General features: G+C 44.6%; 1 protein-coding gene across 1 annotated transcript; it reads right to left on the minus strand.

Moving 5' to 3' along the window:
* Positions 1 to 5,294: 5,294 nt before the first annotated feature.
* Positions 5,295 to 7,063, minus strand: LOC141030628 (uncharacterized). Its single transcript, XM_073506176.1, has 3 exons — positions 6,265 to 7,063; positions 5,905 to 6,014; positions 5,295 to 5,315 (listed from the first exon to the last, which is right to left on the minus strand). Exons 1-3 carry the CDS (start codon positions 7,061 to 7,063, stop codon positions 5,295 to 5,297), a joined length of 930 nt encoding a protein of 309 aa, XP_073362277.1.
* Between the last annotated feature and the right edge of the window lie 4,203 nt (positions 7,064 to 11,266).

Here is an 11,266-nt window from a genome sequence, read left to right on the forward strand (position 1 = left end):
AGGAGGAGGGAGGGGCATGGAGGAGGGGAGGAGGAAGAAGAGGTAGGTAGAAAAGGGAAGAAGTGATGGAGGGGAGGAGGAAGAGGAAGAAGAGGTAATATATATTGTGGTTGTGACGTTACAGACTTAGTAGTGGCGCACCATGGGTGTGATGCGCCATTACTAGTTTTGAAATTTCAAAACTAGTAATGGCGCACCACACCCATGGTGCGCCACTACTAATTTTGTTTATTTTTTTGAATTTGGAAGGCGGGAAAATTACTAATGGCGCACCACACCCACGGTGCGCCACTACTAAATTTTTTTATTTTTTCGAATTTTTTTGCCTCCAGATCTTAAAAGCATCGTAATTTTTTTCTATTAGGTTTTTGAGGATTCTAGAAAATCGATAACGGGCAGAGCCCGTCAAATTCGGATATAACTTTTCGAGTAGATGATTTTTCATATAAAAAACTTTTTCATCGAAGGTCGTATGCAAAAGTTACGGCCATTTTACCGAAACACGGCGGCCTTTCGCAAAAAAATTCAAAATTCATGTTTGTTAATTTTCCTAACTAGAATATATAACACATGGGCATCTATTTTTTTGATTTTTTATTAATCTTTTATCATTTTCTTTTATTTTTTAAAAAACCTAAAAGGCGATCCACCGGGGGGGTGGGTGTGTTTGTGTGTCTGAGACGTTAGTAATGGCGCACCCTCCCTGGTACGCCATTACTAACCTCACACACACACGCAGGCACACCCCTACCAGACATCGCAATTGCGCACCGCACCTAGGTGTGCCACTGCTATGCTACATAGCAGTGGCACACCTAGGTGCGGTGCGCAATTGCGATGTCTGGTGGTGGGGAGATCGACCTAAAAATATAGCAATGGCGCACTGCTCTTGTGGTGCGTCATTAGTAAAAACATAGCAATGACGCACCTGATTCTGATGCGCCGCTGCTATATAGCAGTGGCGCACCACCATCATGGTGCGCCATTAGTAGAGATATTGGGGATAAGCCTTTTTCTAGTAATGACATCAGGACGTGCACAAAGATTAATGTGAAACATGAAAAGGCATGATTCTCTCTCCCCAGTTTGTACTATTTCTCACCGTTTCACCGCTCTTCTAGAACAAAGTAATACATAACTTGACACGTGTCTGAAAAAAAACACTTTAAAATCTGACTGTATCCACGTTGTCATCTTTGGTTAGAACTTTATAAGGTCCTTTGAGCGTCAAGTCCAGCTTGCTGGATCTATCAGAAATTAAAAATTGATGTTAGCGTTTGAGAATACATATCCATGCCAATTTGACAAAATGGTTTGCAGAAGTTCCTTTCATATGAACAAAACCCTGACGAATCAGAACATGAACAAACTGATACAGTACAGTAAGAGAAGCGAGAACAAAATGATTCACAAAAAGTACACTTTCCTATACATAGTCTGTTGCATGTTATAAAAACCAGAATATAGTCTGATGCTGCAGGATCAAGATCTTCAAATTATCTTCAATTGCTTGTATTTCACTCAGATCAACCTTTAATTTGTTTTTGAAACGACCTTTAATTAATATTATTAGGTAGCAGAACACTTTTGATTGCAACACTCTGTGTGCAGCTAGTCTGACCAGTGGCATGTGGTTAGTAAATCCAGAGAGAGAATGGAGGTGCCCTCCTATATAATAATTAGAAAACATAATTCTTTTACGAAGAAGAAGAAAAATCATTATTGTGTGCTGGACCATTCGGCTCGTTGGCATCAATTGTCAGTCTTTTCTTAAGAGAGAGAACATCAACTATTGATCTTAAAATTACTTTATGTCCACTCAAAAGTATTAAAGCCACTCTTAACTTGCATGATCTGCAAGTATTTCAACACTTCCTTATGGACTCTATGGCTCGGAGGTCCAGCTTAATAACGATCTATAGTTAAAATGGAAGCAAGTAAGGAAGCAAAAGCAGTCTGTTAGGAGCTCTACCTCAGAAACACATAGCTGCAGTTTCCTAATATAATCTAAATATATTTGAAAAGGTTGATTGTATTAAAACGTCAATAACCGACCATGAATAATAATTTTTGGCAAATAGAAACAACAAAAAGCAAGTTAATCATACACCATGAAATGCGATAGGCATATTAAATTTGAACTTCTTGTGCTGAAACAAACAAATTGTGCATGCAGTTTTTTTAAGCTTTAGCATGAGAGAACAGTACTTTGGCAGTGACTGAGTTTCTTCACCGGCACACTGATATTGACAATTACATGTATCTGTTTCTACTGCATGTTAGATGGAAATCTTGATTAATTTGCTTAGCTGTGTAACATGGGATATTGCAATGCTCATAACAAATCTAATGACGTGTGTCACCTAACCGGCCAAACTCTGTTTTTTTCTTTGCGGGGGAACCTGCCAAACTCTATTATGATCAAATCTTTAAGATAGAGCTCCAGTCAAGTCGCTCGATTTAGAACCTTTTCAGTTTAGAGTTAGTAGCATGTAGCGGCCAGGTTTTCTTATTTGTGTTGGCTTGTTGCCTTAATAAAATGATCCTTTTCCAAAATAATAATATTACAAACACATTGAGGCTAAGAAACTGAAACTTTGTCTAAATGGATTGATACATCTATCTATACATTTGCATATAACCTTAATCTAATGGATGCAGACCATATCACCGTTTCCAATAAACTAATAATCTAAGAGCACATCTTCAACTACGGAGGCGTTCTGTTTGAAGTTCAATGTCATGTAGAAATTTAGAGCGACATTGTGTAGCTCGCCGATGTGTTGTGAATTTGCAACCTTGAGCTTATATATTGAACTCAAATTAATAAATTGGAGGGACTTAATCTAAATTATAGCAATCGCAGACCTGTGACCATGAACTGACTACATTGCTGTCCCAGCACAACTCTTCGTCTTGGTCAAGCGCCATGGAAACCTAACCTGGAACAACAGGAAGGGAGAGTGTTGGGCCTTCAGAACCTGCATGTGTGTCAAGTTATACAACATGGATTTGTTAGCAATTTAGTCCCATCAGATTTAGTTCTAAATACTGGTATTGCGACTGAAAGATCATTTATATTGTTACAGAAAAACTACCGAATGAATATGGATTTCAGTGAGAATTGCAAGAAAATTTTATATAAATGTGCTATATATTAAAAAATGCTAGCCTTGAACCCTTTTGCCACAGAAAAAAGGAACCACATACATACAAATCTATATAGTACATGTACTAGAGGCAGCTAGTCTATACCTTTTTTTGAGGGAAAGCCATCATGGCTAGCTTTATTGATTTAACATAGGCATTACATTGTCCACAAGCGAAGAGATCAGACAACCCTGAACTCGTCTGTCTAGTTTAAAGAGGTCTTATTACAATAAGAAAAGTTAGCTAGCACATGCGCCGCTTGATTGGAAGAACGAAAACAATGCTTGAAGACAACCTTCCCTATTAAAGAAGAAACATCCACACATTCCGCGAAAATTGTTGTTGCAGCATCCCACCATCTAGATTGGCCATCACAAAAGTTTATGACGTTTAAGGAATCTGATTCCGCCTCCACACGAGGAAACTCTAGGGAGTTTGCAAACACTAGACCATCACGCATCGCCGTTGCTTCAGCCATCATTGCATCTGCAACATGAGGTATATATTTGCATTGTGCTGCTAAAAAGTTCCCTTTATCATCTCTAATTACAGCTGCCGAAGCTCTTGCACTTTCATCTGCAAAATAGGCCGTATCAACATTTACCTTTATGAACATGAGGTCTGGTTTTGTCCACGTACTTCATCTCTCTATTATCATTTTCTTTGCGATTAGCTTCATGATAATTACTAGCAATTGCCAGGACGGACATATGCCACCGCGTGGGATGTGGTGGTCTACCATCATGAGTGAGTTCACGTCTTATCCACCATAAGTACCAGCTGCCCACCATAAGAGCTTGTTTGACAGTAATATTTGGTTTCAGTGACAAGGGTAAATCTGGTGCAAGGAGTAGATGTTCCAATATAACTGACCCTGAGCGATCAATCAACTTTGCTTCCTCAATCATTCCCGCAATGCCTAGGCGTTCCCAGAGGTGCTTGGCATTGCAACAATCAAACAGTAGGTGGCGGAATCTTCCGCATCTTGATGACATATAGGACATGCCCCATTAGTTCCAATATGACAGTTCGTGAGTATGGACTTTAGCGGAATAATACCATGTAGAGCACGCCAACAAAAAATTTGAATTTTACATGGGACCTTTTGTTTCCATAGTGTACTCCACACTGCTGGAGTTCTTGAGCCTCCAGGTCGCGCCATCACCGTTGCATGTGCCTGGAAAGATCGTATCCATTGTACTTTGTATGCTGATTTTACAGAGAAAAACCCTTTATGATCCGGGTGCCATGCGATAAAGTCCTCGAAAGCCCCATAGTTTAGGGGAATTTGCAAGATCCTGTCTACATCAACCGATATGAATATAGATCTGATCAGTTCCTCGTCCCAAAAACCAGTCATAGGGTCAATTAGATCATGTACTCGTGATATCAGTGTTTGCCCCCGGTTTGATTAAACTCTCCTGTCCGGACTAGACGGTATCCAGGGGTCGCTCCAGATGTTAATGTTCTCACCGGTACCAACCCTCCAGATATACCCCAACTTAAATGTTTCAAGACCTTTCATAATGCTTTGCCACGTAAACGAAGCACCACTCTTCAGGGTAGCTTGTAATAAACTTTCATTAGGGAAGTATTTAGCTTTCAATACTCTTGCACACAGGAATCCGGGTTAGTGATCAACCGCCAAACTTGCTTTAGAGCATGGCAAGATTAAAAGAATAGAGATCTCTGAACCCCATACCCGCCTCACTTTTTGGGTAGCAAAGCTTTACCATGTATACCAGTGCATTCTTTTGTGTTCCTCGTCATCCGCCCACCAAAATTGTGCTATGAAATCAGTTATCTCCTTGCATAGGCCCTTGGGCAGGCTGAAAACAAACATCGCAAAGACTGGGATGGCCTGGGCTACATATTTAAGTAATATCTCTTTCCCTCCAGTAGACAATTGTTTCTCCATCCATCCCTTCAATTTTTCTTTTATTCTGTCATAAAAATGCCTGAAACAGTCACTCCTATCTGCACCCACCATAGATGGCAGCCCAAGATACTTATCTGATAATGCCTCAGTATCAATGTGTAACTCCTGGCATATTTCAGTCCTAGAAGTTGCAGGTGTATTAGGACTGAAAAAATACTAGATTTAGCCAAACTCACCAATTGTCTCGAGCTTTCACAGTAGGCATCTAGAACATGTTGTAAGGAAGCTGCATTTAAAACGTCTGCTTTCATGAGAATCAGAGAATCATCAGCGAATAAAAGGTGTGATACTGATGGTGCATTTCTACACACTCTAATTCCCTCTATGCCGCCAGCTTTTTCTTCAAACTGCAATAAACTAGAAAGACCTTCTGCACAAAGGAGTAAAAGGTAGGGGGAGAGTGGACCCCCCTGCCTAATACCCCTAGTCGGGGTGAAAACATCCGTCTCCTGAGAGTTAAACCTTATTTTGTATCTAACAGAGCCAACACAAGCCATTATCATTTCAATCCATTGTTCATGAAAACCCAACTTCACCATCATATCATGCAAAAAGGATCATTCCACCCTGTCATATGCCTTGTGCATGTCCAATTTAACCGTACATAGTCCAGTCTGACCAGCCCTCTTGTTCTTTATTTTATGCAAACATTCATAAGCTATAAGGATATTATCCGTGATCATCCTTCCAGGAACAAATGCACTTTGAGTAGGGGAGATAATCTCAGGCAATATATTTTTCAACCGAAGTGCAAGCATTTTAGAGATGATTTTATAAAGAACATTACACAAGCTTATGGGACGGAATTGAGTTACCCGTTCTGGACTGTCAATCTTGGGTATCATGCCAACAGTTGTGTCATTCCCTTCATTCGGAATCTGTCTTGAATTAATAGCAAATAGCACCTCATGAGTGATCTCATCTCCTAGGATATGCCAATATTTCTTAAAAAATATTGCATGTAGTCCGTCAGGCCCCGGAGCCTTTAAATCCCCAATGCTAAACACTGCTTTTTTAACATCATCCGCTGAGAATGGTGCCATCAAGAAATCATTCATCTGCTCAGTTACTTTGCGTTTGAACCTTTTGTAAAAGATTTGGATTTGTATGCTGCACCTCCGAAGTAAACAGGTGAGTAAAATAATTCTGAATGTGAGTGTTTAATTCCGGCATACCTTCAAGCCAGTTCCCTGCTTCATCTTTCAGTTTTTTGACGTAGTTCCTTTTCCTCCTTGCCGAGGCAAAGGCCTGAAAAAACGTTGTGTTACGGTCGCCGCTCGTAAGCCAGGTCGCCCGTGACCTCTGTCTTGTTTGAATCTCCTCCAACTCAAGCAAGTACTCAATCAATTCAGCCAATTCCCTTCTCTTTACGTCACTATCATCGTTCATAGGACCAGCCATGACTCTCTCAAGGTCACGTTGGGCCTTGCGCAACCTTTTTTTTTTTTGTTTCTTAAGGACACGCTGGTCCCAATCGTGGAATATTGCATGCATTTTATTGAGCTTCTCATAAATACTTGTAGCATTAGGATCAGCACCTACATTTGTCCAAGCATCAAGAACAGTATCATTAAAGCTTTCTTCCCTCAACCATCTTGCCTCAAAACGCTTGACCTGTGCATTATTTCCTCCCATCTGATTGTGAGAAAAATAGTCTGTATCCACACATAGGGGCCGATGATCAGAGTGATTATATTCCAAATTTTGTAAGGCTGCATCAGGGAACAAGACCGACCAGCCATCATTGGCTAGTCCCCTGTCTAGTCTTTCACGTATTCTGCCTCTATGCCATGTGAAGGGATCACCAATATACCCCATGTCATGCAATTCACAGTCATCTATTGCCTCTTGAAAAGCCTGCATGTACTGGATTGGTCTTGGATTTCCACCCTCCTTCTCATGTAGATATTGGATCTCATTCAGATCACCGATCAGCAGCCACGGTAAGTTGTTGCTACGATGCAACTGTCGCATACGACTCCACGTCATATGTTTATTTTCCCATCTAAACTCACCGTACATCCCAGTCAAGCGCCAACTGACGTTATTACTTTCTTCAATTCTTACATCAATGAACATAGAGTCTAATGCTAATCTTTGAACTTTAACATTATTTTTCCATGGAGTCCGGTCGTGCTGCACGAGACATCAGACTTCCGCTCGCTCGTCCGCTCCCGCGAGCGGCCGGGCGAAAACCCCAGCCCGCCGCCGCAGCCCCCCTCCACCCTCGCCCCCCTCCCTCGCCGCCGCCAGGGGACGGCGCCGGGCAAAGCCCGCGCGTACGTCGGCGGCGGCGGGGCCCTTCCCCTCCCCGCGATGCGCCAGGACGGCGCGGGATGGCCGGCTTCGCGGCGGGGCGCGGCCCGACGGCGGATCTCCTCGGGTCGGAGGCGCTCTATGGTTGGCTGCAGGGGGAGGCTTCGTCGGGCGATGGGCGGCTGTTCCACGGCTTGCGGCGTCGAGCGGCGCGTCCATGCGAGCGGATCTGGTGCGGCGCCCGGGAGATGGCGAGGTGGAGGAAGAGGGCGCCGAGAGGGGTCACGGTAAAGGAGGAGGAGGGCGCGGGGATGAGGGCCGGTGCGGATCTGGCCGGCGTAGGGCTGGGCAGCAGTCCGGCGGTGGCAGTGGCGCGGATCTGGCGCGCTGCCGCCATGAGGGCCCGAGTTCAGCCCCGTGCTGCTCCTGGCCTGGCGCGGAGGTGGGCACCGCGGAGGGCGGCGCCGGCACTGCACCGGGCGGCGAGTGGAGGGCGTCGAGGGCACTGATGGGCCGCGCTGGATCTGGGAGGGCTGCGCTTGCTGGAGCAGGGAGGCTCCAGCCGTGGTAGATGCGGGATGCGGGGCCCGATCTGGCCTCTGCATGCTCGCCGTGGGGAGGTGGACCATGCCTTCACGGCTTCAACAACAAGGTGCTGCGGCGGCGGCGGTGTGAGACGACATGGACGAGCTCCGTAGGGCTTGAGCGGAGGTGTGCGACGATACGGACGAAAGTCCTGCACAACAAGAGCCAGTGCCGATGGCGCCTGAGGGTGTCATTTTCCTCCTTGGAGGCGCCACCGAGGTGTGTCGGCATCTTCCTCGGGCTTGGTTGGTAGTGTCTCCGGGCGAAAGCCTAGGTCCGGTTGGATCGGCGTGATGACGGCGTCTCCGACGTCGTTCCTTTGTTGGGAGCATCACGTTTTTGAGACACTGCTTGGAGGTTCTATGTGGCGCTCCTCCGGTGCTCGCCGCTGTTTTTGGTGAAGCTCCAGGAGCAATGTACGCCATCGCTGATAAGTCCAAGACGAAGCTTTGTCTGGGACCGATCGAGTTCCGCCATCTGCCTGCACTCTGCTTCAAGGGTGGATGGTGCGTTGACAAAGAAAGTCTTAGTTGGAGCTGCTGCTGTCTTCTGAGGATACCGGCGTTGGTCAAGTGACGCGGCGGTGACGCTTAGCCTAGGACAGGCCCTTTTTGCTTTGTAGTCGTGTTGGCTGTGATGGTAGCTCGGCAGCTAATAGGGCTGTCGTTTCTTTTTCTTTGATCTTCGGATCTTCATCGTGTTGTTCTTCCGCTGCTTCCTGCTAAATCGAATCAAGCCAGCATTTTGCTGGATCTTAAAAAAAAAACATTATTTTTCCATAACAGCAGTAAACCTCCTCTCCTTCCGTCACTGGGACAAACAAACTTCTGGTCCATCTTGAGCCTTCGACGTAGACACTCAGCCGGATAACTGTCAAGGTGTATCTCCGACAAAAACATCACCTCGGGGTCACATCTTCACTGGGCATCCAGCAAAGCACGCACCGCCGGGGCGTTCCCAAGCCCTCGGCAATTCCAACTTAATATCCCCATTACATTCAATTCCTCCGAAACAAATCAGACAAACTGTTCTAAGAAACCTGCCGCAGTTGCGATGCGAAGGGACAAATAGTAGTTGACGAAGTAAGAACCATAAACCGATCACAGCACCTTGAGTGGAGCTGTGCCGGGACAAAAAACCAGCACCGCGGAGCGAGCGCTGGGACGTGAACAACGCAGCCGTCAAATCCTTTCAAACAGCCGGGAGCAACGCATTATCAGCAGCGTCTAGGCTGTAGCTAGGAACACTGCATCAACGCATCAGCCGGGAGCAACACATCCATGCATGAACGCATCACGTCTCCTTCTCTCGTCAGATCATCAAAGTAATTGCATGAAGATGCCCATGACCTGTAACACAGGATCAACGACAGCCGCCGCTGGCGGCGGCGGTCAAAACCTAGATCGCTATTCTAATCGCCGCAGGGCGTTGAAAGATGATTATACATAGAGAGGTAAAGTTGCCGGCTAGCTTTTGCAGCTAGTCTATATCTATATCTATACCAATTAATAAAAGAAATAGGTATTCTAGATATTAAATGTTTTTAAAATACTCATATTTTCTAAACCGTAACTTCAAATTTAACATATTATATATGAATTTTGATTAGAAAAATATGTAGAATCTGAATATGATGTTATTTTACCTGTTAACAATCTGGAGAAAAATACTATCTAAGGACCAATACCTATGACATGTATGGCAAGAAATAGTGATGAAATATGGACACAAGTACCTGCGTCCATAGGAGACTATACAAAAATGTTCTTTTTCAGACAAAAAAAATCTCTCTTTATGCTTAAAAAATCATGTATCTTTTAACAACTCTTCATGTATTTAATAAATATGTATGTGAAAAAAAGTGTTCTAGAGTTACCCTAAGTTGGTGATGCTTAAACTGAAAACCGGCCTTTATGCACACATGTCTCCGTAGTGTGCTAATGTGTCATCGTCTATTTTTATCGTTTTCCTTTACCGACCCGTAACAATACCCCATTTCATACATGACATGAATAAATCTAATCACTTGCCCATTTCTTTGTACGGATTAAATCTATATGCAAGCCGTGTTGGAATAGAATATATGTGGTATCTTGAACTGCGCTTTTGTAGGTTAAGACCATCTTTGTTTGGGCCGTAACTACAAATTCTCAGATTATAGACAATTTTTTGTAAATTACGAGTGTGTGGTATTTTTTCTCCCGTTGCAAAGGTACATAACTATATATATGTCCTAGACTTGCACGGAACTCCTTGCTTGAAAGACTGCAAAGGGATTCTTTAGGTTTTCGGACACCATAGATCACACTGGAATTATTGGATTAGCAGTACGACTTTTTGACTGTGGAATTGGACATATCAGGGACGGATTAATTGTCATCATCTATTGGCATGCGGCATGATCATTTTCAGAGAAAGTTTCTTCGCTTTGCCTGGCTGCCTCCCTCTTTTGCGGAGTAGTAGTACAAAGCTAGCAACGGCCTCCAGGAGATAGAGAGTGAGCCAACAGATCAAAACAACAACAACACTGCAGCAGGGTGGAAAAATAATCGCGCCATGACCGCCATCCGCCGTGCCGATCCCATCAAAATTGAATTGTTAGACCTGCTCAAATTCCTAACTGCCACCCCTTCCTGATTCGTGTGGATACCCGATCTGAGCACACATCGGCAACCCGCAGGTCTCCCCTCTGAATCTGATCCGAGCAGTCCAGGCACAGGTATAGCGCGTCCCTTTTTGGCGCTGGCTTCTTACTCGCCGTCTGACATCACGCATGCCCTGCTACTCGCCGTCCAGACGCTCTCGTTGCCTGCGTTCGATCCACACTGGAGAGAACATACAGGACGGAACGGCGGCGGCGCCTGCCAGTGAATGACAGCTGACAGAGGAGAGGGCTGTTGTCGCCGCCCAGTTTTGGTGGCTGCTGCAAGCCGTGGACCGTGGAGGAAGCTGGCGCTGCTGCAAGGCTGATGACAAGCCAGCGTGCACGACGACGCGGCGCTGCAGGATCGAAGGAGGACGAACCCCATACAACAACGACGAACGAATATAATCTTCTTAGGAGATCGGACCCCACCAGCGTACCAGTTTTTATTACTTATTATAAAAAAATCGTGTATGGGCTGGACTAAGAGGGTGTTTCTTTCTAGGGACTTATTGGTTTAGGGACTTAAAAAAGTCCCTATAAGTTCCATCTAAACCAAATGGGAGGGACTTATAGGAACTTAAAGTGGGCATTTGAGACTTATGAAATAAGACTCTCAAGGAGGGACTTATAGGGACTTATAGTTGTAATATGGTCTTATAGAGACTTATAAGTCCCAGGAACCAAATAGG

The sequence above is a fragment of the Aegilops tauschii genome, unplaced genomic scaffold, assembly GCF_002575655.3.
Source record: "Aegilops tauschii subsp. strangulata cultivar AL8/78 unplaced genomic scaffold, Aet v6.0 ptg000442l_obj, whole genome shotgun sequence".
NCBI classification, from domain to species: Eukaryota; Viridiplantae; Streptophyta; class Magnoliopsida; order Poales; family Poaceae; genus Aegilops; species Aegilops tauschii.

Coding starts and splice junctions, on each gene's coding strand:
- LOC141030628 (XM_073506176.1), bottom strand. CDS start 7,063: ATGCGACAGTTGCATCGTAGCAACAACTTACCGTGGCTGCTGATCGGT. Junction 6,015..6,264: donor AGCAGGGAACTGGCTTGAAG/GTATGCCGGAAT, acceptor GGCATATCCTAG/GAGATGAGATCACTCATGAG. Junction 5,316..5,904: donor AGATTGACAGTCCAGAACGG/GTAACTCAATTC, acceptor TTTTAAATGCAG/CTTCCTTACAACATGTTCTA.